General features: G+C 40.5%; 1 protein-coding gene across 9 annotated transcripts; it reads right to left on the reverse strand.

Annotated features, from left to right (window-relative positions):
* Positions 1-1,177: 1,177 nt before the first annotated feature.
* RBM5 (RNA binding motif protein 5) lies at positions 1,178-23,540 on the reverse strand. 9 transcript variants are annotated; one of them, XM_063426563.1, is made up of 25 exons: positions 23,459-23,540; positions 16,170-16,263; positions 15,927-16,089; positions 15,001-15,171; positions 14,499-14,568; positions 13,868-13,941; positions 12,032-12,115; positions 11,404-11,464; positions 10,935-11,000; positions 9,813-9,973; positions 9,622-9,719; positions 8,620-8,707; positions 8,229-8,306; positions 8,064-8,133; positions 7,508-7,590; positions 7,303-7,411; positions 6,916-7,007; positions 5,905-6,087; positions 3,340-3,516; positions 3,177-3,254; positions 2,886-3,068; positions 2,714-2,788; positions 2,522-2,619; positions 2,092-2,221; positions 1,178-1,802 (listed from the first exon to the last, which is right to left on the reverse strand). In XM_063426563.1, exons 2-25 carry the CDS (start codon positions 16,184-16,186, stop codon positions 1,677-1,679), a joined length of 2,535 nt encoding a protein of 844 aa, XP_063282633.1. In that variant the 5' UTR covers positions 16,187-16,263; positions 23,459-23,540; the 3' UTR covers positions 1,178-1,676. The 9 variants fall into 9 exon arrangements, with proteins under 9 accessions (XP_063282633.1, XP_063282636.1, XP_063282631.1 ...); XM_063426566.1 differs by having other exon boundaries at positions 3,370-3,516; positions 8,229-8,303; positions 9,813-9,991; XM_063426561.1 differs by having other exon boundaries at positions 8,229-8,303; positions 9,813-9,991.
* Between the last annotated feature and the right edge of the window lie 969 nt (positions 23,541-24,509).

A 24,509-nucleotide genomic window follows, 5' to 3' on the forward strand; every position in this document is an offset into this window, starting at 1 on the left:
TGCAAAATGAAGGCAACTTTTAGGGGTTTAAAGGGGACCTGCCATGCTCCAAACAATTTATGCTCATTAGATTCAGCATAAGATTTTAATCTATACTTTGTGCTGTGCTAGCAAACTTCTAAATGAGGAAAAAAAAAAAAAAAAAAAGCCTCGGCAGCCACAGGAGGTCCCTCTGCTCTCAACCCACAACTCATGCACTGCAGTTGCTATGGAAACTCCCTGGCCGGTGTTTCCAGTGCCGACTAGGGTCACTCCATTCTGACGCTGGCATGCTTGCAACAAAAGCAGCATGCCAACATCACTAAGGAGATTTGCCCTGCTCGGGGATGCAAAGAAGACGGCAAAGAGTACCACACACGAATCAGCACTTAAACGGAGGAAAGGTGAGTAAATCTATATACTATATAGTGAATTCACAATGTATCTTTGTGACGTGTATTCAATGTATTTTGGAAATTTCAGGTAAGTTAATTTTTTCCCATTACAGGTTCACTTTAAAATTGGTGAATGTTTTACTTCTGGGCAAACAATCCAGACATTCAGTAATCTGCTCCATTTATATAATCATCCATCTACCAAGTTACTGTTATATTATCTGAACATGTGCAGAAAGAAAGTTGGCAGAAAAGGGTGTGACCCCCTCCCCCCCCCCCCCCCCCACAGTGTAGTGGTATTCACTATACCCCATTCAAAATTGACGTTAACAGATCAAGTTTCTCTTTTTCTTTACAGAGTGAGGCCAGCGGCCGACTCTCCCGCCCTATCGGTCTGCTAGGCCTCATTGTCTTCACTAGCAGCCTCTGCGATAGGCATGGCTATCCACCACTCCAGACTGGATCCATGAGGTTAGGGTTTTGGTAAGTCCACACCAGGGACAAATAGGGAGCAGTAAAGGGCTAAAAGCTAGACAAAAGTGAAGGCCAGATGAGGAGCACGTCTGTTTGCCATGAGGGTCAGCCCTCCCCAACAGAGTATTCTACAGACAGATGTTGGCCTGTGTAACTGTATGCATTGAAAGTAATGTCCACAAGAGAGTACAGAGGACAAAATAAAACCCTATCTTGCAAAGGGTATTAATGAATAAATCCTACATCCTAATCAGAAATCTTTAATTAGAGCTCTCATTTAAAAGATATTGTAAACATGAAATGCATTCTCTGGTACGAGGAAACAAAACATTTTTTTTTGCTCTCAAATTTATTTAATGGAAGGAAAGTAAAAGACAAAACAATCCTGTACAAAGTTTTCTACATATAAAGTGAGGGCAGACCACATGCCCTGGCAATTTCTACTGATAAAGATTGAAGAGCTGTAAAAGAGGACTTCTTATACACATGTCCTGGAATTCATGAATATCTTGGGAAAAAAATTGGTGCATATCCTGGATTGTGTTCTTGTGAATAAGGAACTTGTACACTGCACTTCATACAGAAGACTGTTGTGACACCAAAAATTTTTTTTTAGAAACTATACTTAAAGTTTGTTCACAAAACAAAAAAATATTTACACTGTACAAATATATATTGCTACATATTTACAGATGAAGGTGCCTGATTTCTCACAGAGGTCTGCAGACACCTTCTGGGAATTGTCCTTTGCCAAGCTACAGGGACAGCATAGCCAACCCAGAGCTGTGATTACAGGGTTGTTTAGATATCTCCTGGTGTTGTGCAAGTTCATTCCATCTCCGTAAACCGTGCAAACATGGCTTTCCGCACAGCATCCTTGTATGTATTTGCAGGGTCTGTACCATATGAACTGCCCTTTACTCCCAAGCCAGCTCCCCGCATTCTAACTTGAGCCTGGAGGGAGAAAAGAAAAACATGAAGGGCTACTAAAAAAAAACAATTGAAAATATATAAATGTATGAGGTTTAATTCTATCACACTGCCTGAATCCTATTTAAAAATAATTGTATTTATTTTTTTTAAATGTGGTCCTAACTCAAATACCACTTACTGGCAATAACCATGTAAAAGTTTAAACTGATGCATTCAGAAACCACATTCTCAAATATTAGAAATTCCAGACCATTAAGACTACAAAATAAGGCTACTGAAGACTTTCAAAACATCACAGTATAACCCTTACCTGAATAGGCGCAGTTATTCCTTGACTTTTGCGACCCAGCCCTGAGCCTTCTTTCCAACCCATGGCCTGAAGCATCTTGTTCCCTATATTGCTAGTGTCAATGCCATCTTTTGTGGGCTGCTCATAGTTTCTGTGGAACCGAAAAAAATGCTTTATAAAGAATTACTGCTGGAGAGTTTACAGAAACACACAAGTAAATAAAAAAAATAAAAAAAAACACACTAGATTCCAAATCAATATTTGTTTTAAGAAATTAAATTAAAAAGAAAGCTGCAATACATTAGAAGGTAAACTGCATATGAATAAAATAGTGGCAATCCCACTAAAGTTCTAAGGCTAATCAGACAAATGGTCACAGCTAAATGTAGTTTAGAGGGTAGGATGTTGTCAAGCTCTGTTGCCGTTAGAAAGAATTAGGACCTTGACTTACATGACTGCATGATCAAACTGCTTCTTGCGTTTGGGTTCAGGAGGTTCAGGGATGCCATATTTCTCTCTCCTTTCGGCCGCCCGGTCTCTATATTTTGCCTAAGAACAAAAACATTTAGGAATTGTAAAATGTAATGCACATCTTATTATGAAACACATCCCAAAGCGCTCAAAAATATATGTCTGAACTGACCTCCCTCTCCCTCTGTTCCAGAGCTTCCAGATCCTGCTCAGACAACTTTGATCTCCTGTACACATCCAGGTTTTGCTGTAAGATACAGCACCACAAACTTAGAAAATGATCCAGTAAAAAGAAAAATAATTCAGAATAAACCATACTGACAAGTGTAAAAGCAAATACCAACCTTGTGTAGGTCTGACAGCTGCTGGTGTCTAGTCAGGGCATCTTTGTTTGGGAACTGTCTCCGACAAAGTAAGCATGCCATCTTTTTATAGTCAGTCAGCTTCTCCTCATCTACTGTTCCCAGTTGTCTCTCTGGCTCTTCGTCATTGTCACTGTCACCACTGTAAGCGGCAACCAATGCCCGCTATAAAACAGTCAAATGCAAATATCAGTAAAATATTCCATAACTGAGGAATCAGAGCGATGGGCCCTACAGTATATAAAATCTCAAGAGCCTATTCAAAGCACTTACCTTAGGAGGCCTTTCTTCTTCAGTGCTGATCATCATCATCATGTCTGGCATCAGTTGCCTCTCCAGCAGCGATCCCTGCTACAAATATAAAAAGGGAGCATTAGATTTTACTATAGCGAGTACCCAGACAAACAAGCACACAAATAGCTCTGGCCTCACAAACCTGCATTGCATATTCAGCTGCCAGCCCAACCTTTTTCTCAAACAAGGCAAATCCAGCATCAGCTGCAGCAGACTCTTTCCTCTCCTCATCACGGGAACTTAAAGGCTGGAAGCTGTTCTTGAAATTTTCCTTCTGTTTGTTCAAACTCTTAGCCCAGCGTTCCATATCTTTAGCAATCTAATGTGGGTGATATAGGAATAGGAATTTTGCACACGTCAACTAAAACATATCGGTATGTTATATCGATTCATGCCAAATAAAAAAAAATAATAATTGGTGATGTTTTGAGACACATAGTAATTTAGGAATATATGTACTGAGAACTTTAAGGGTTACTGCCAAAGAACACCCCAATATATGTGTTCAGCATCATCTCCCGAGTACAGTGATACCACCCATGTATAGGTGTGTCGGGTTGATGCTCTCTCTATTTTTGCACTCATGTTGAGACTACCGTATTTTATTAGTTTTTACTAGTTTTTAGACTACATTAATTGTAGTCTTTATATTTGTATTTTCTGGGCTTTTTTTTGACAGTTTTTGACATTTTCAATAGTACTCTGTTTGTTGCACTATATTTTCCCACATATATTTATGTTTTAACCCTTTGAGAGATTTCTTTCTGTATTGTTTTTTTCAGCTCAGTGGCTTATTCACTTATTCTAGATTATCATTTCAGCCACTTGGAGACTGCATTTAATGATACTTCAAGAGGTTATAACCTAATTAGCTGATATATTTATACTCATAATATCAGCATTTTTATATAAATGTTTTGTTTAATTTTTATATATATTACGTGCGCGTGTATAAATTATATATGTATATATACACACACACACTATAATACGTGTGTGTAGAATATTAAATTTTAAATCATTTTATAATATATTATACATATATAATGCATCTATGATTTCATCATAAGTGTATTTTGAGATATATATCAAAGAACACTTATCATGAAATCATATAGATGCATTATATATGTATAATATATTCTAAAATGATTTAATTTTATAATATATTACACATATATAATATAGACACTCCTCACTTATCGACCGGGTTCCCTTCCTATGACCTGGCCGTAGAAAAAAAAAAACCGTTGGTCGGTAAGTGAGGAGTTAAGGGATTCCCTGCTCTGGTAAAACTTCCCCGAACATAGATTTGAGGGATTCCCTGCTCTCGTGCGTTCGTCTATGCTCGGGGAAGTTTTCCCGAACATATACATACACACCAGAGCAGAGAATCCCCATGATGGCTTGCACCAACGCCTGGTCGTAAGTGCGAGCCGTGGTAAATCAGGTAGGTTGCTAAATGAGGACCACCTGTATATGTATAATATTTTAATTTTATTATATTTTTTTTAGCAGCGTGGAGGACTGACTGACAGCTCAGACAGTCCCCTCTGCTGGCAGCTCCTAGAGTCCTATTGCGGTGATGTGATCATGGTGATCACATGGCCATGGAGGGCCGGAGATGCTGTAGGGGGACTGCAGTCCTCCCCAACCGTGATCGACGCAGATCGTCGGTCCAGGGCTCCTATCGCGGACGTCCTTAACCTTTTGTTGGACGTACCTAGTTTGCCCTCTGTCGTTAAGGGGAAATTATATAATAATATATAATGTAATTCTAAGTGCATTTTGATAGATATATATATATATATATATACACACACATACACACACACACACATATATATATATATATATATATATGTAGTGTAAAGATAGCACTCCAAGGACTTCAGAAATATGGTGAAAAAACGTATCTTTATTCAGGCATCAGCCTAGGTGGATCAACGTATAAGTTCACTAATGGAACTTTCGTCAGGATATCAAAATACAGTGAGAATAACATTTTTAAAATGATTTGTCATAATATACACACACACACACACACACACACGTGTGTAATTTTACGATGTAGTTTTATATTAATATAACATACATATACATATATACACATATATCTATCACGTTATGACACACATATACCATACATACACACACACACACACACCAAAATAGCCACGGACCAGGTACGTCCGCGGTCACTATGGGGTTAAAAAATATTAAACAAGATTGTTTCAATGTAAATAGACTAAATTAGTACATATGGCGATTCAGAAAAATGTTGCAGAAATCCCACAGGGCTGTCAATTTAACTAACCCAATTGCTGGAAGGGCAGTTATGGTAAAAGGAAGAAACCCATAGAGCAGAATGAAAGATTTTTTTTATCTTGATGGGGTAAGCCAGCTAAAACTCTTGCCCTTTAAAGTGTTGCCGTTTTAGGAAGTTTGAATCCCCCTATTTGTTTGTTAAATCGGTGCAATGCATTAAAAGGTCAGTTAATGCATGTTGTGCCTCCACTTTTGAAAGAGCATGCAAGTTTCTACAAACCAAGCATCTTAATGCATACATCTCAATATATTACTGCCATTGTGTAAAATACAGCCCCTAATATACACTAAAATGACATTCTATAAAAAATATTAAAGTTCATAAAACATACTCTAAACCTTTATTTGTACAGCGTTAAAACATCAGTTCAAATCTTACCTGTTGTGCAGTTTTGCTCTTGGGTTTCTCCTTTTTCTCTTTCCCCTCTTTGGAGTTAGTGGGGTTCATGGGTGCACCATTAGCTTGAGTACCACTTTGAGCTGATGCATCAGATGCTGGCAGGTATGTCTGCTTTTCTCCATCCCAGTACAGATATTGTTGGGTCAGGGAGTTGTAGTAATACTGTTAAGCAAAAAGAAACATAGTTCACACATGATTTAGACAGTGTTCAGAATTTTTACAATTGACTAATGCACAATTATGCATGGCCTCTTTATGAGACAGTCTAGTATTTGTCTATTGTATAGCAGGATCATTATTTACAATGCTTAAAAAAGAAGCTCTAAGCACTATAACTAGTATGGCTTATTACAATGGCTGTGGATACAGTTTTTTAATCAAACCAAGTCTATGAAAAAAAAAACCAATAAAAAAAAAAAACAACAACCTCATATCAAAAGGGACACCTTAAGACACAAGAACCTTTTAATAACAAAGAAATACAATAGGAAATTTAATATGATATATGTTACTCGCTACGAACATAATAAGAAAATTAACACAATCCAGTCTATTTTTAGGATCCGTTTCTCAAATTGTCCCAGAGTCATTAGAGTGCCAATCAAGAAAGTGTAAGGTGAGGCATAATAACTTTGTATGACAGTGTGTCTGCTTTAGATACAAATGCCCATCAGACATGATTTATTTATTTTATCTTTCACCTCAAAAAAACATTAAAGAAAATAAGGTCACAGAGTCAGGACCGTTATCAAAATCGAAATATTTTACAAAGAAATTGTCTTATCCTTTACAATATTTATTCACTCAGCAAAGAGGCTCTGGATGCTTTATTTTTTTTGACGAATGGAGTGACTAGTACACCATCTATTATAGCAACACTACAATTCTTTCATTTTAATATTTCCCGCACTTAAGTCATATGGAAAGCTCAGAAACCAATACAAAAAAAAAAAAAAAAAAAAAAGTCACCCAAAAGTTTTAGAATCATACCTGAGAATTGGGATCATAATAGAGCCCAGTCTGTGGATCATAGTAATAGCCAGAGGACTCATCGTACTGGTATGTGGATGTATCTGGCACAGCTGTAGGAACAGAACAACGATCAACACAAGACACCTCGGAGCAGAGAAAGGTGCTGAATAACTCATGTAATGGAATAGATTTAAAAAAACATGGAAAACCCAGTTCCCATTTCCTAGGCACCCAAACAAACTAAATTAAAACTCAATCTCAGCTACTAAACAATCCTACAGCTCACTAAAGCCTAAACAAATAAATAAATTAACTAAAAACAGGTACTGCGCCTCTGTAAAACACAAATCTCTAATACTACTCATACAAACTTCATTTTACAAAGCTAATTGTAAGAGCACTCACAGTATTTTACTCCTGGAATGATGGCATTTGGAGGAGCCACGTCCTCGGTGCCAGTAGTTGCATTTGCAGGAGTGCTAGTACTGGCTGTGGCACTGGTACTTGGTTGAGTCTGGAAAAGCAAACAGATAGAAATCAGTGCTTATTACATGCCTTGGGACATTTAAAGATTTGCTGAGGACAGAGAGAGAAGGAAAAGGTGTATTACCGGGGACCCAGGTTGTTGGTAGAGCTGTGGGCTCTGGCATACAACAGCTGCAGTGGTAGAAGGGGTTGGAGGCGACGAACCATCTGCAGAACAGACCAAAAAAAATTAAAATTAAAGAAACGGACGTAAATCCAAAGAGCACATTATAGATTGTAAACATTTTGCAATTGAGAGGGAGAACTATTTAGAAACCAAAGTGGGATTATGCTCTAAAATCAGTTACACGACACATGCTACCAAATTTCTAGAGTTTTAAACATATATTGGTTGCTTGCAACCTCCACATTAAAATCAGTGCTGAAAAGCATTGAGAAGACTAGCAAATGATCTGCTCTAATTAACTATTCATAGATTCCTCCCTGCACATTGTGACCTAATGCTCATGGAAAAATGGAGGAAGAAAATTAAGCCAACTAAGGTTTAGGCATTTTTCTTTTTAACTGCACAAGTCACAAAGCGACAGCAGCTGGTTGAGACCATATGGTATGAATTAAATCATACACAAAGTAAACAATTCTCAGTTTCATTATTACAATATTTTATGTTCCCTCCTCACCTGCAGGTGTCACTGCGCCAGGCTCTGTAGCTCCCCCCTGCTGGTAATACTGCTGATACTCTTGGGAGTACTGTCAAAAGAGGAACCAATGTTTTGTTAAACAGTCATATGCCTTTCAATTTTGTATTCAAGGATGACCCCACACAGTCTGTAGTCACCAATTACCTGTCCATAAGGTCCATAACCCTCTTGCCCTGGCGGCACATATCCATATTCTGTACTGTCACCACTCTGTTGAGCCTGCTGGATAGAGAAGAAAGAGAGAAAGAGGGAGGGGGGAGGGAAGCAAAAACAAAACAAGACACATTATATAGGTATTACACAGAACAATTAAGGTTTGCAATAAATGAAGCTATACAATAGCCTGAGATTGCTCGCATGGCCACACGCAGAGACTAATGTGCAACATTAACTTGCATGCCAGCTTTGATAAGCACAGTGATTGATTAAATTTTAATTGAATGGCATATACATATCTTCATCAATCAGATGTCCACTTTTTTTAGCGTTAAAGAGTCAAAGGATTTCATGAAAACACAATGTTCAAGACACCTACCTGTGTTGAGGACCACTGTGCTGCTGCAATAGCTGTACTTGCCACGGAGAAAGCACTGACTCTGTGTCCATCTTGCAGCACTAAATCTCTGTGACAAGGAAAGACAATGTCTGGATTAGCCAGAGTCTGCATCTATCCAAATTTAACATTTTTAGTTTGTCCCCCGTGCGGTCTTTACAGGACAAAACAGAGGCAAGCAGGAAAAGACATCCATCACCATTACTCAACCCTTTTCACTGTTCAGAAAAACAGTATAAGGCTCATTAAAGCTGTGCTTCCTGTTGTCCCATCATAGTATCTGCACAATGTAAGAATGTCGTTTGCTGCTCTTTTTTGACTGGTTATTGGAGATGGTATCTGTCAGGATTATCATTGGTTACTTTATATTGAGCAATCACTGGTGTAGCCCTTATACAGCAGTTGCAAGTTTAACATTACCAACAGCATCCACTGCTCTATAAAAACAACTAATTAGTAGTGCATACATAGTTAACTACAAACATACTCACTAATATCAGGTCACAGAATAACATACGGTTATCATGCAGAAACTTTGTGATAGTTATTTTAAAAGTGACACTATAGGCACCCAGACCCATTCATCGCAATGAAGTGGTCTGTGTGCCGTGTGTGCCGTCTTATCCTGTAACTGAAAACATTGCAAGAAGTGCTTCCGTCCAAATAGAAGGCCACATGTGCATTAGCCTCCCAATGTTTTCATACGGGAAAGCATTGGATTGGCTGAGATCAGTAGTATTGATGATCTCAGCCTAGGAGGCGGGGTGGCAGAGCAGAGAACAGAGCTGCAAAGGTAAGTAAAAACGCTGCCATTTGTAGAGACACTAGCGTTCCTTTCAGAACAGAATGGTTCTTTTTTTCCCCCCCCTTTTAACAATGATGTTCCCATTACTTTTATTCTGACATGATCACAATAGCAGGAAAATAGGAATATGAATTAAATTTTTAGTTAGAAAATTAAATTAGGAAAGGAATCCCACTTACTTTCTGGCACTTTTAGCAAAATCTACGCCAATAGTTTTTCCATCAATTTTGAGAGGTGGATGAAGAGTCTGTAGGATCTGCAAAAGCTGTGCTGCCTCCTTTAAGAGGTGAACAGAACAGAAACATGATTTAAGTCAAATGGTAAATCAGGCAGAGAAATAAGAGAAAGAATAAACGCAAAGGTTTCTTACCAAAGACGAAGGCAGCTGCACAAAAGCAAAGCCTCTGTTCTGCTGGGTTTGTTTGTCCTTTATAAGTCGGATGTTGCTGACGACAAGTGAAACATAAGGGGCGAGTGCAGAGAGAATGGAGTCCACCACAGTGTGAGGGCCAATGTTTCGCAGGATTATGGCTGAGGATACATAGCCACCTAATAAGGTTACACCCAACTGTGTGTAAAAAGGGTAATTTCCACGGCACACAAGCCACCCACCAGCTCAGGTACACCAATATATTTTTTTAAAGCACATCTTAAACCACCAAATAAATGTCTAAAAAAAAATACTAACAAAAGGGGACAATACATTTGCTTAATGTGGCCACAAGAACTCACAGCCCACTTATTCAAGATTTGGACAAATGCAAGTCACGTGGATCACAAGCAGGTCCCAGTAGGGAAATGTTCACTTACAAAGATAAACAACATCCTATAAAAATTGATAATTTGCTCTCCTGTTAATGATGGTGCCCTCATCTAGGGATCGACCAATATTTTTCCAGTGCCAATATTCTGTACATGTAAAGTTTTTAAAAAGGAACACAACTTCTACACAAATCTGGCATTAACTGAACATGCCGACAGCAAACACCCCTATCACGCTCAGCCAGCCACTACATAATCTACATTAAGAGTAGATTTTTCACGGTCTCACCACCCTGCCTTCAGCTAAACTCCACATGCACGGAATCACAGAGAGGGGTAACGTGGGGTCGCAACATGGTGCCTTGGCTGGCAGTGGAGTTTTTAGACACAGAAGACTGCGTGCAGTGAATGGGAGAGGAAAGTACGTTGCTAAATTACAAAATTGACCCGATTTTCAGAAACATAGCGATAGTAGACTATAATAACTGGCAGAAACCATAATCAGCCAATCCCTACCCTCATCACCTAGTGGCCATGTCAAATGTGCTTAGTCACTATTTAGTGTTTTCCCCTCTTCTACAATATATTTTGGGGAGTCAGAAATAATACCCTGTGGCTACCTAATACTGTATGCAAACGAGAAAATACAGTGTGCAAATATTGCAGGCTTTTGGGAGGTAAAGAGACCTTAATAACCTCAACCGGCAACCAAAGCCTTAGAAACACTTACTGTCACTGTTGTAATTCACAGACTGTGCAGCCTCAGAGGCACCAGCAGGGGCTTCTACTTCAGAATCTGCAAACGATGGAAACAGTTAGTGACTGATAAATATAGCAATTAACTACACCTTACTTCACTTTTAATCTTCATAGAATAAGGAGAAGAGGGCAAAAGGATGTTCTCGTAAATGCAGTGAAAAAAAGAAAAATAAATTGCCAGCACACTGACTCCAACAACAAATATTTACGCAACATTACCACTAGTTTACCCAAAATAAATGTTATACAACCTATTGAAATACTAGTTTATTAATGCTATTAAATTTTTCTTTTACGGTAAGAAAAACAAAACCATTCCAGGATAAAACAAAGACTTACACAAAATACATAAATTTTCCAGAAAAAAAAAAATGAATAATAAAATGTTGTAAAAGCACCTTCAACAAGCTAACAAACATATTGAAACTCAAGAAACTTACCGGTCTTTGCTGCCCCACAGCGGAAACATTTTAGTCTTCGTCGAAAGTTGTAGAGACCACACTACAAAACCAGAGAGCTTTGTACTTAATATTAACCACTCAATAAATAATTGCCAACATTACCCCACTGTTTAGAGTACATGTTAAACAACATTCTAGCAGTTTTATGAAAAACATAAACCCGCTCACCACCCACCAATATTTAAAAAGGGGGGAAAAAACAAAAACTAAACTTTTTCTTGCAGCTTGAACATCTGCATACTACCCCAAGGTTGTTAGAGTGTGGGGATATCCCCTTCACTATATGCATCAGGTTTCAGTAAACCAAGTTTGCATACTGTTTTAATCAAACAAGAATTCAAAAGTTATATTCAGTCAATACAGAATAAATTCTTCTGTTTGCTGAAGCCAAAATAAACTGTTTTCGAAACTCAATGCAGACAGAAAATGGACAAGGCAGAGAACACCATACTATGGGAGTGGTTCAGCATTCACTTTCTAATACACACTGTGGTAGTGGGAACACACAGGCACGTGTAATCGTAAATAAAATAGTTTAAACATTTTTTTTTTTTTTTTTTTTAAATCTCCCCGTGGGCCAAAATAGCAGTCACCCGAAAAGGCTTACCTTGCTACACAGCCAATCTTCAAACTTAGGGCGTGGGTTGCTATAATGCATTGCAATATTCTTCCCCTGGATTACAAGCTTCTTCTGCAAGAACACAAAAAAATGCATCCAGTTATTTCCAACTTCCTGGAAAGTTGACATCTATCCCCTGGTGGAGGGGAGGAAGTTCCCGACTTAAACGGACAGCAACGTGGGGAAGGACCACCCACTGCCTGCTAATGAATTGCCCAGCCAATCCCTCCACAGGGGGGTGGAGAGGAGCGGGATGCATAGGAAGAGGTGGACAGAGGCGCACAGAGCTGCCAAAGAAGGAAACAGAAAGAGTGTGGTTGGGGAGGGTTGTAGTCAAAAGAAGGAGTGTGGGATGAAGGGGTCTCCAGAAAGAGAGATATAGAGGAAGAGAGACGAAGTCTCAATACTGCACGCAGTATTTCCAAGGTTTGAATATGGCATCTGTTTAACAAATCTCTGCAAATATAGGTGTCTTCGATTAAATGTAGTAGGTCCCCAGATGGCATAACCACTTCCAAGACCTCGGGGAAAAAATATAACCATCCCCCCTACTAGAAGGTCAAGATGGGGAGACTATGGATAAATACACCTTCAAGTGCAAACGTCTGTCCTGAGTAATGTGTACATGAAATTACAAATATCACCCCCTCCATCGTAATCCCAACTACAGGAGTAAATATAGGTCTTAACCAAGTGTTGAGACCTATACATTTTCGCCTGTACTAACATTGCATTTTTAATTTTCCACATCTCAGTCAAACACCATCAGTTGTCATACATACTTCACAAACTGAGAAAGGGAAAAATGGGAATTCACAATTGTCCTTACAGTTTTGTTAACATGGACTACAGTTCATTATCTATCACATGTAAAAACCCTCCCCCAGCTTCTCTTTATTTGAGCTTTGTAAGGAATGGTGACCATTTCAAGTAACAGGTCACCTTTTGATCAGTTATTTTGACAAAAGTGTACTCTAAATAGGAGATAGTCTCCAATATTATCAACATTACAGGGCAAGTTAAATGTACACTTTCAGGGCCAGTATACTTCCCTTTATGTAGAATATGGACCACCCACTCCATTTAAAGCTCTGCTGCCCATGTGGAGTTATTCTGAACATGTGTCTGTCAGATGTACTCAGCAGTAACCCAGGGAGAGGGAGGGGGCCTAACTTGCAATTCATTCAAACAGCTGACAAACCAGAGCTCTGCATACATTAAAGTATATTGATTCACATTATAATATATACATATATATAGGGACTGATGAATTTGGCAAATGCAAAAACCTCAAAAGGTAACACTAGCTTCCTTGAGAATATAATGATTATTTAATTTAGGAAGCTAGGCTTGCTTAGTGGTAAGTGGGTGCACATAAAATTTGTCATTATGTTAGTAGGAAAAACCTGCCTTGATACAAAAATTTATAATGCACCAAGTTAAATACAAGCAATCAAGTAAGGACCGTCTAGCAGGTACATTACCTTTTACTTATACACGGAAAGAGGTTTGTATTAAATCCTAAAAGTTCCATGAGAAAAAGTAACTCATGAAGAGGTTACACCATTTTGAAATGAAAGAAGCATCTAGTGAATTTTCAGGTACAATTTTGGCCATCTAGTACAATTATGGCCAGTTTTGCATGAGACAAGCCTTTAATGTACACAGAGCATCTCTCACCCTTTTCAAAACTCCCCCTTATTGGTCAGCCTTTCTCCCTTAACCCCTCCCTCCCCCCATCTCTTTCTGCTTTTCGATCCTGGTTACAGACAAATGTAATGTGCCATTTCTCAGGAATACTCTAGACTTGGCGAATGAAGCAACCTGATTGGCTTCCATCCAGCTGGTAGCATCTTGCAAGTGATAAAACTCCACGAAGGCGAAACCGCGGCTTAAACCTAGAGACAGCATTCAGATATAGACGGGATACTAGTGTTAGTCAGTTCCTTTTACAGAAAACACAGCTGCATCTCTCCAACTGACAAAGCCCATGGATCTAGCAGTGCTTTATGGCATGGCCTCCATGGGTGCAGTCCTGTTGTCTGTATTTATGGGGATTGCCATGAAAAGGAACCTCAAACTAGCCAAATGTAATCCCCACCACCTCAAAATGTGGGTAACCATAAAGAGGTAGCCCCAACATTAAAAGCCATGGGCTACAATAAAACATATGTGGCGTTCAAGAGGGATAGGGTGCGGGTGAAACAAACCATGCAGCAGACATTAAAATCCTACATGTTCTACTTACCGAGTCCTCGAAATTAAGAAAATGCATTGCATAAAAGTCAAATCTAAAAACTACAAGAGGTTCCTTAGCCATGGCAAGTCCATTCAGTACCAGATGGTGGATGGGGATGGAGAGGGGAGTGGGAATTTTCCCCAAGGAGAGAGCAATTTGAGGGCATGGGTTTTCAAAACGAGTGGGAGCGCACCACAATGCTGGATATAACCTCACCTGTCTTTCTCTTCATTAGCCGTACGTCAGCAGGCTGAGGGCCTTCAAATGATTCAACTAGTTCCCGTATCTGGAGAAAACGCAAGATGGGTTTATAGTTTTTGCAAAAATTAAGCCACCACATTTCTATGAACTTTTACGGTGGTGCTTCCTTTCAGTTTTTACTTAACAACCCAAAATAAATCTAGGTCTGTGTAGCATTAAATAAGCATACTTTACATAAAAATGATTAAAGGCCACAACTTTCTTACCTAAAAATGTTCTCAATAGAGGACAATCTATACAATTAAACACTTATTAGAACTCCACACTTTTACACATATCTATATTTCAAGAGTTTTTGAATACCGGTCAAAATTTTTTTACATTCTACAATTTGGTGACAGGGACTACATACACAGCTTTATAGTTGCAACACGATCTTTAAATTTTAAAATTATCTAATGGACCCAAATTAACAACGGAACTTGAGTGAGGCATTCACCCTGGATTTTTAACTTACATCATTCTCACTGATGTTTATGGGAAGTCCTCTTAACATGATAGTCTTGCTTTCTTTTTCATCCATATAATAGTCATTGCGGTAGTCCTGGTCCAGGTATTCACTGTCAGAATGGTAACCATCTTCAGAGCGGTCGCTGTTACGTCTCTCCCGCTCACGATCTCTGTCACGCTGAAGGCCGACACAGGAAAACCGCTAAAATTAGTGATTCCGTTCAGAAACACAGAACATTAGTCAGCAATAAGAGTCTAACTCAACCAGCTTCAATAAGTCAGGTTAAGAGGTAAGCTAGTTATAATCTCTTCTGCAACTAGAGATCACTTTCTTAAAACACGCAATCTTTTGCACTAGATCTAAGCTAATGAGAAGTAGTAAAGAAAAAAAAAGTTATTATAAATAAACCAAACAGCCCACCAATTAACTCAAAATCTATACTAAACAGGAAAAAAGTGCGCTTGCACAATAGGAATACAATGTTCAGCAAGTCTATCCCCTTAAGGACCAAACTTCTAGAATAATTTAACGCCACACTTACACAGTTTAGAGCAAATAATGTTGCTCTAGTCTAATTATATAAATAAAAGGCCTGACTACTTGGTTTTTCAGCAAGAAATGGTTTGTCAATTAAAGTTGTTATTTTGACTTTTTCACAAGCTAAACAAACAGAAAGTTATGGATATTTAACAAGTATTATTTACTTACCTGTCCAGGTGTCTGAAATACAGAGATGGATGCAACTACCAGATACATTTAAGGAGGACATCTTGGAGGTGGCAGAAAACGCCTTCAGGGAAGTATCTTTCTACCTATATATTTGCTTTTGATTTCCCCAGAACAATGTGTACACAACATGTTTTGCAGATGCTAAAATCTCTTTAAAAAGGTAGTAAACGGGTTCTTATAAAACTGGGGAAAGTATTACTTACTTCAGGGCTGTCATAGTCCCGGTAATCATCATATCTGTCATTGCGATCATCCCGGTATCTCTTGTAGTCAGAATCTCTGCGGCGACTCCTGCCGTCTCGATCATCCCGGTCATCTCTATCAAATGCTGAGCCATACCTTCCGCTGCGTTCACTGCGACTTACACTGCAAGAAAAAATTTAAGGTTACTATTCACCAAGAACTACATTATTTAACTGTAATAGAACAATAAATGAATATCTAACCGTTTATCGGAGCCCATCTTTGGTGGTCTCCACACAGAAGGTTTGGGCGCCCGTACTCTGGTATTCGAATACGTGGTTGGTTTCTATAAACAGCCTAAAAAAGAAAAAAGGGAAAAATCCATAAAATAATGCTTACAGTCTTGCATCTCATTAGATGACTTTGACAGCTCACAGTAATATGCCTTGTATATTGACTGAAAGGGTTGAAAAATACTTGTGTAGCATTTCAGTATAAAATGCTGCACACACATTTAATTTAGCGACTGCTGGAGTTTCAAGTTCGCCTACTGCAGCATTATTAGCTGAATTCTGTGCATAAAATACATCCGGTCAGCATACATAGCATGCTGGCAACAGACACCCAATCATGACACAGCTCCCTTGCCCCTCCCTCATTGGAGCTATAATTTTTTTCATTTTATTACATACTTCTCCAGAGGGGAAGGAGGCTTGATACCCTATTAGCAATACCGGATTTAAAATGTCAAAAGGGTCAAAAATAAATAAAGTAGCTCTAAGAATGATAACTACAAGAGCCTAATTGTAACTGCTATGGATAGTTACCTTTAAAAAGATCATGCTTTTGCTGGTAAGGCATAGACAAACTATAACTTAAAGGACCACTATAGGCACCGGGACCACTTTAGCTCAATGAAGTGGTCGGAGTGTCAGGTCCTACTGGTTTTAACCCTGCGGCTGAAAAGATAGTTTCACAGAAACTGCTATGTTTTCATTGAGAGTTAATCCAGCCTCTAGTGGCACTGGATTAAGGTAAGTGGCTGAAGGTGGTTTTAACCCCTTCAGCCCAGCGGGAGGGGGGGAACCTAATAACCCTATAGTGCCAGGAAAACAAGTTTGTTTTACTGGCACTTAAGTGGTCCTTTAAAGGAACACTTTCAGTGTTAGGACTACAAAGCTGTATTCCCAACACTATATTGTCCTTCTGCCACTGCACCCCACCCACTGCAATGAAGAGATTAAAAACCATTTTAGGGGGGGGGCCTGACTGCTATGCTGGAGAGTCGCATCTTGCTCAAGCCGCAAATAACACTCACCCATAGACTCACCTGCATACCTTGCAGCACACAGCGCAGGTTGGAAAAGAGACACAGGCACACCGGCGGCAAAAGCTGACACATGCGGCCTAGAACGCGACGGACGGGAGAGGTGGCCGATCTCACAGACCGGAGCGGTTCAACAGCCCTGAACATGCCAAAAGAGCTCCGTAACACCCTCCCCCCTGGGCCGGTGGGGGGTAACTCACCTACTATACTAGACACAGAGTGTGAGACCACAGGGCCTGCAGGGAAATTAAATATCGCGAATGCCACGTGGCACCAAAACCCTGTCACTGTGCAAAGTGACCTGACAGCATCTAATTCTGGCAAGACCTGGACAAAAGGAGGCAGCATACCATCTCCAAGCAGCTGAAAATCCACTCTCAGCAGGCCATGAGCCCACAGCAGGCACCCGCGGCTTCGGCAGAGGTCCCAAAATGGTGACGTAAAAAGCTTTCAACACAAACGAAAACCGGCACACGGAAGACACATAGCCCGTACCAAGGCTGTGTCCCCTAAAGCACCTAAGAACCGCAGGCGGCTAGCAGCGAGACAGAATGCGGAGCTGAAGACCGAGAAAGCACCAACCTTGCACATAGAGAGATCCGGCAGGCCAGCGCTAAGCCCTGAGGCGTCGCAGCGTCCACAACTGCAGTGGGACTTGGCTGCTGGGCCTGTCGCCAGCAAACCAGCGAGAAACCATTGATTCGGCCTTGCTGAACACTGCCCTAACCCCAGCAGCAACGACCTGGAGTAACCAGTTCCAGAGGCTTGGCAGGTCTGGCATCGGCTGATCCCGGGGTCCTATGGGTCATATCCTGAACCCACACACCTTTCCTGGGACTGGGTTCGTTACAAGCCAACACCCCTCCTAAGCTCACTGACTCGCTTTGCTTATTTTGTCTTATTGTCCTAAGCAAACACTTGTTTTTCTACAACAACCTAGCAATACACCCTTAACATACACCCTCCACACACCAGCGAATGTGTTTATCTAGCCTGACCTTAGAGTCTCCCACCATTATTAACTCCTAGCATGCTTTCAAATATTTAAAAATGTTGAATACTAAACATATAGTTTGACCTGTTACAATATGATGTCACTTCCCTTATTAAGCTTTTGACTGCACACTTGCATCTGACCAAAACGCCAGCTAGATCTCAGATAAGCTGGTACTTACTCCACTGTAAAGCGAAGTAGTCTTTATATGTTTCATAAATACCGTAACGTATCAACTGATTGTTAGCTACTATAAAAATTCAAAATGTGCCTGATTAGCAAATGTCACAACCTGTACTGCATACTGAAGTCAGGTATACCTTGACACCGCTGTTGTGGCGTACCAAGGCTGTTTGTCAATCTTTGTGCACAAGAAAAATAAAATAAAAAATACCTTTTACTACTTACCTGTTTCCAGCTCCGAGGTCCATCAGTGCAGTCAGCATGAGAGTGAACCTAATGTGAATATGCAGTGAGCGTTGTGAATGCATTAGGTCTTCCCCATAGAAAAGTATTAACTCAAAGGACATCCAGCATCGTTTCACTGTGAAACAGCAGGAAGCGCATCTAGTGGCTGTCTGCAAGATCATGCCTGCTCCACTACCCAGTAGTACCCGTGTCCCGTTCTCTACCCAGCAGTAAGCCAGTCTGTCCCCCTACCCTGCCCAGAAAAATCTTGCTGTTACAGTTACATAAAATGTTTATTAAATCCTTTAAATACACATTTCTTTATGTTAATGTGTAGCTCGAATATAAAGCAATCATTTGTATACATAAATGTGAAGTTCCACTAATTTCTGTAAACCTCAGGCTTTCCAGATTCTGCTGTGAGATCTGCCCAGGCAATCACGGAGCTCACTTTTTATTGCACTGCTGGGCAAATTCCATATGTCCAATATCCTTTGTGTGTAAAAGCCACCAAATTGGGGCGGAGCTTAGCTTCCTAGCAGGGTGGACGTGCTGCACGATAGCTCCTGCAAACCAGCTACTAAAACGGGGGATATACCCAGATTCATTGCACGCACACCGCTGGGAAGGTGAATACAGAGTGGGGGAGACCCAGGGAAAAGTTTTGGTATCAAACATGTACCCGCAACTAACCGGGTCCCCCACGATTCCAGCTTCTCACCCAGAGACAGGCCTTAACGAGGGCGATGAAAGAGGTGGCGGCATGGATCCGCCCGGCAACACAACGCCAAACAGGCGGGAATCCCCCTCGCAAACAAGCAGAAAACAGCCCAGTCACCAGATGAGTACTCACATCGGGCGCCACCCGCGCGACCCCACCACAGAACGGCAGTCCCTCACACGACGACAGCCACGAGATGGTGCCGACAGAGGCGACCTCTCCCGCCTACGAGTTACACCACCAAGCAAAAGACACGGAAAGCAGCTCCTACTCATCGCAAGACTCCAACACCCTCAAGCATGTTCAGCTCTTACCCGAAGTCAGTACTGAAGCCGGTAAAGGCCCAGCACACCCCCTAATGCCTGGTCCAGATCACACAAGCCATGCTGGGCCCAACATACACACGACACCCCACTGCACAATCCACAATGAGAAGACAGCAGAGCACAATCGCGGGACTCTCACGGCTGGATGCTACACTGCCCCTGAGAGACACAGGTTGATTTCTCCTTGGGACTTCCCTACAGGGGCCCTGCCCTTGCAGACTACAGGTGTCGGACGATTTTCGTGGCCCCACCGAGGGACGGCCAGCAACAAAGCCGCCACACGCCCGTGTAACCCTAATGGACGCTGTCTGGTTTGATTATTAATATTTGATTCTGCTTTGCTTAGACCTTTCAGACCAATGCAAAATACTAGCTAGCCAACACTTCCACCCTTTCACTCATGCAACCAGCCTACACCATGCTTCTTGCCATTGTGCCATATATCTCTCCTGCTAACCTCACTTGTTATACATATGGCACTTATATTGTTTTGAAAGTTCCTGATATAATGCAACTTCTCTATATCCTACCCCCCATAGTCATCAGCCTGTTGAAACCAATTACCGGTATATAACCAGTTGCACCAGTTAAGCCCTCAGTATAAATGCCTAGACGTAACCCATGAAGATGTATTTGCTAGACAGAATTTGTGCAACGCGGCATGTCTACTCAGTGAATCTTCATGTCACCGTAACTACGGGTATTGTTTGCCCAAGATGAAGAGGCACTACTAGCGGCTTTTTGATTAGCTAAGCGAAGATGAACAGCGTGTATTTGCTATTAATAATGCTGGAACCACTGTGTTTTTGGATGTTATAACTATTCAGACCTGCGGTTACTATACAAAATGCATATCCCTCACCTAAGCATAGTTTAGCAGAACCATGGTAATACAAATGTCTAGACACTAAAGTGATGAAACTCAACATAAATACTAATCGTATGCTACTGTTATTAATCGACAAAGTAATTTATTAGGACAGATGTAGTTCCCAGCTTGTACTTCGCATGTTTTATTAACCTAAAAATTTACTGTGCGTTTAATCTGAATGCTGTACAGCAGTTAACGAATATGTGTTCTTAAAAATGTTTGCGAATGCTGTTGTGGCATTACTGACATACGAATGTTATTTCAAGCACAACAAAAATAAAGAATTAAAAAAAAAAAAAAGCCAACAAATTTCTACTGTTGAAAGAGCTAAACTACAACGCTCAAAATTTTATATTACACCATGTAGAGCAGTATTACTGGCTATAATAAAAAAAAAAAATGTTAATCACCTGGTATATACAACTTTAGCCTATAGTGTCTACGAATCCAGTCAACAAATTCAATAGAGGGTGAAATATGCACATTCACACAGCCCCCTATTTATTCTAACCACAATCATTGGGAAAGCAATCCAACACAGATGGAATTTATGGAATGTGCTTCTGAAAATACAATGCTAAACAGATACTGAGCATATCTTAAATGTTCTGCTGCAGGGATCAGATATAGGACTGTGCAGGCTCAAACTACACTTAAAGGGACACTCCAGGCACCCAAACCACTTCTGCCCATTGGAGTGGTCTGGGTGCCAACTGCCACTACTCCTAACCCTGCAAGTGTAATTTTTGCAGTTTTTTTTAATAAACTACAATAATTACCTTGCAGGGTTAACTCTACCTCTAGTGGCTGTCCACTAGAGGTCACTTCCTCCTTCATAGCACAGGAAACCTGTGCTAGAGCGTCACTGGACGTCCTCACGCTGTGTGAGGACCTCCAGCGTCGCTCATTTCCCATAGGAAAGCATTGACATTATTTTTCAATGCTTTCCTATTGGGAGCGCTAATGCGCATGCGCGGCCTCCTCAGCCAGGGGGGCGGTATCATTCTCGCCCACCGGCCGACGCAATGCAGAGGAGGAGCGGCGCGGAGGAGGAGACCGTGACGAGGGACTTCGTCGCTGCCTCAGGTAAGTCACTGAAGGGGTTTTCACCCCTTCAGTAACCGGGGATTGGGGGGTGGGAGGGAGAGGGACCCTCCAGTGTCAGGAAAACTGATTGTTTTCCTGGCACTGGAGATTCCTTTTAACATAACTCATATACTTTCTAACAAATAGTAAGCTTATTTGAGTAGTGCCTTCTTCACCTCCTGTCTCTGTTAATATTATTATTGCCATTTATATAGCGCCAACAGATTCCGTAGCGCTTTAACTATAAAGAGGACAATTACAAGAAAACTTACAGGAGCGTTAGGTTTAAGAGGACCCTGCTCAAACGAGCTTACATTCTAAAGGTGGTGGGGTGTAAAACACAATAGGACAGAATATTTTATTTGACAATTATCTCCATTCTAAAATTGTAAAGCTCTACTAAATATGTTGACGAGATAGATATATAATGCGAACAGAGCAACACACACAAAAAAGGACCTTGATATGTATCTTTTCTGGTACACACTTGTGCATTTGTGTTACCGAGCTCTAATTTTCAAGTGATAAACAAGTCATACACAGTTACAACCTCATTAAAAACGCAGAATCTAAAACAAAACCAACAATAAAACAATTTAACAGGATTACTATCTAGAATGTAAGCTCTTTTAATCAGTGCCCTCAACACCCTCTGTTCCTGTGCGGCCAACTCGTCTTATTGCTAATACTTGTTTGTTAGTCCACCTATTGTACAGCGCTGCCCAATTTGTTGGTGCTTTATAAATAATAGACTTGCATGTTTATACAAAGCCCCTTTGAAGTGAATGAGAGCCACGGATGCGATGTCTCAGAGTAGGCGGTTTGCCAAACATATGGAACCAGCCATGGTTGATGCTGCAACCTGCATAATAATGATGCAGGGGGCTCTGCTCTACCACCTTTGCTTTTAGTACCAGTCTACCGGTATTAAATACCATTTCTTGAACACCATTTATTCACTAAACCCCAAACAGTAGTAACCTGAAGCCACTTTCTTCCCTAGTTGCATTTTTTTTTTTTTTTAAATGACTTATCACTGCACAAATAAAATACAAGGGTCAGCAAGTAGTAGTCACTATACGTCAACACTTACTAAAAAAAACAAATAGGGTAACAGCAACCCCAACCTTGGGACACATCGATTAACAAGTTTTATTACTGATGAAGCTGCCAGTATTTAATTACAAGACACACAGGCACCTCATTGCAGTTTATAGCTTAGCAACATGAACCCCCTCCTCATTGGAAGGAGGGAAAAGACAGAATAATTTTTTTTTTTTGCTTCAGATCAATGAACTCGTCAAAATGGACTCTGTTATCCCTTACATTCCCTGTAGTCCAACTCTGAGCATGGCAGATGCTGCAACAGAACTGCTGCTGGGTTAAAAAGCAAACTGATAAAAATGCTCTTACTATGCAGACAGAATGCAATGGGAACCCATGTAATTATTTTATGTGAATTCTTATTGATGGGCCCCCTGTTACCAGCTGAACCAAGCATGAAATAATATATTATATGATCCACTGCATGAAATAATATATTATATGATACACTACATGAAATAATAATAAGAATATAATAATCTGATTAACAACATCTTAACATTCCCAACCTTGGAAACCATAGCACATTAAATCCATCTGGAATTATAATAATCTCAGCCCCCATACACAGGGCTCTATAGTAAGGAGTGCTGCTTATTGTGCTATAATCTGCCAGTTGGGACCATTATAATATCACACACTGATACAGTGCCATCACACGATGCTCAGCTTTCACTGGGGAATGCAGACTGCCCGCACCGGTCACTATACTCACCGTTAGGCTGTTCCCCCCGATATACAGATCTGTCTATAAAAGCAGTCAGCACGAAATGGCGCTGGTCCCACCCGTCTCCTACCCACGATGCTTTGCGCCGCCAAGTCCAGCGCCTCGAAGCTTCCAAACTGCCGCGTCCACGCATGCGCCAGCCGCGTCCACGCCTCGCTCTGGCGGATCTGGGCGGGACGGAGGGAGATACTTCCGGGTGTGACGTCACCACCTTGTTTTGCGATGCTGGCTCTGAAGCTGTGGTTGCCAGTACCAGCGTTTATTTTTTATTAAAAATAAATAAATCAATCAAACCGTATCGTGCCATGGTGCTATAGAGCAATATAAAACACAGCGAAGCCAGAAGTCCTGACTTAGCCCAGATGACTGTCTGGCATTGTATTGTCATAGCCACCATGTTTTCCTAGGCTAACATGGCTGCCCCATAGTAACACACTGCTCGTGCAGTAAGAGCTGCAGGTCTCCTCTTTTTGGATGCTGACTGCAGAATTTAAATTCTACATGCAATGCTCAAGGACCACTAAACTAGTTACCCAGGACACTTCTCATCGATGAAGTGGCCAGGGAGCAGTCACAGTGACTCGGGTATAAGTGTATTTTAGCGTATTTTATTATTTACTGTTTCATTCACGTGTATTATAGCGTATTTTATTATTTACCGTTTCATTCACGTGTATTATAGCGTATTTTTAAAAATATATATATTTTTTTGCATCTGTTATGTTGCGCCGTACAAATGTACTAAAAACAATAGATTCAATTTGGAGCATCTCTGTTAGCATACCATCTCCCAAATCCAGGTACTGCCATGATGTGGTAAGCTAGGAGGCGTCTACTCGCTAACACTATATAGTTGATGTGGGATTATTTAAAAATCCTTATTGTACTTGTATTCAATTATTGCACTAACTCCATTTTAACCTCATATTGTGAATCCTCCATTTTGTCCTCCTAACCTGACTTCTTCAATCCTCCATTTTGTCCTCATAACCTAACTTGTTCATTTTAAAACTACCTTACATGACAGAATTTCCCAGCA

Source organism: Pelobates fuscus, chromosome 7, assembly GCF_036172605.1.
Source record: "Pelobates fuscus isolate aPelFus1 chromosome 7, aPelFus1.pri, whole genome shotgun sequence".
NCBI lineage: Eukaryota > Metazoa > Chordata > Amphibia > Anura > Pelobatidae > Pelobates > Pelobates fuscus.

What these genes read in the sequence shown, in the direction of transcription:
- RBM5 (XM_063426557.1), bottom strand. An exon ending in GGGACTATGACAGCCCTGAA is followed by an intron (nt 15,196 to 15,926) that starts GTAAGTAATACT and finishes CACTAATTTTAG; the next exon opens with CGGTTTTCCTGTGTCGGCCT. An exon ending in GCTGGATGGAAGCCAATCAG is followed by an intron (nt 12,116 to 13,867) that starts GTTGCTTCATTC and finishes GTGTTCTTGCAG; the next exon opens with AAGAAGCTTGTAATCCAGGG.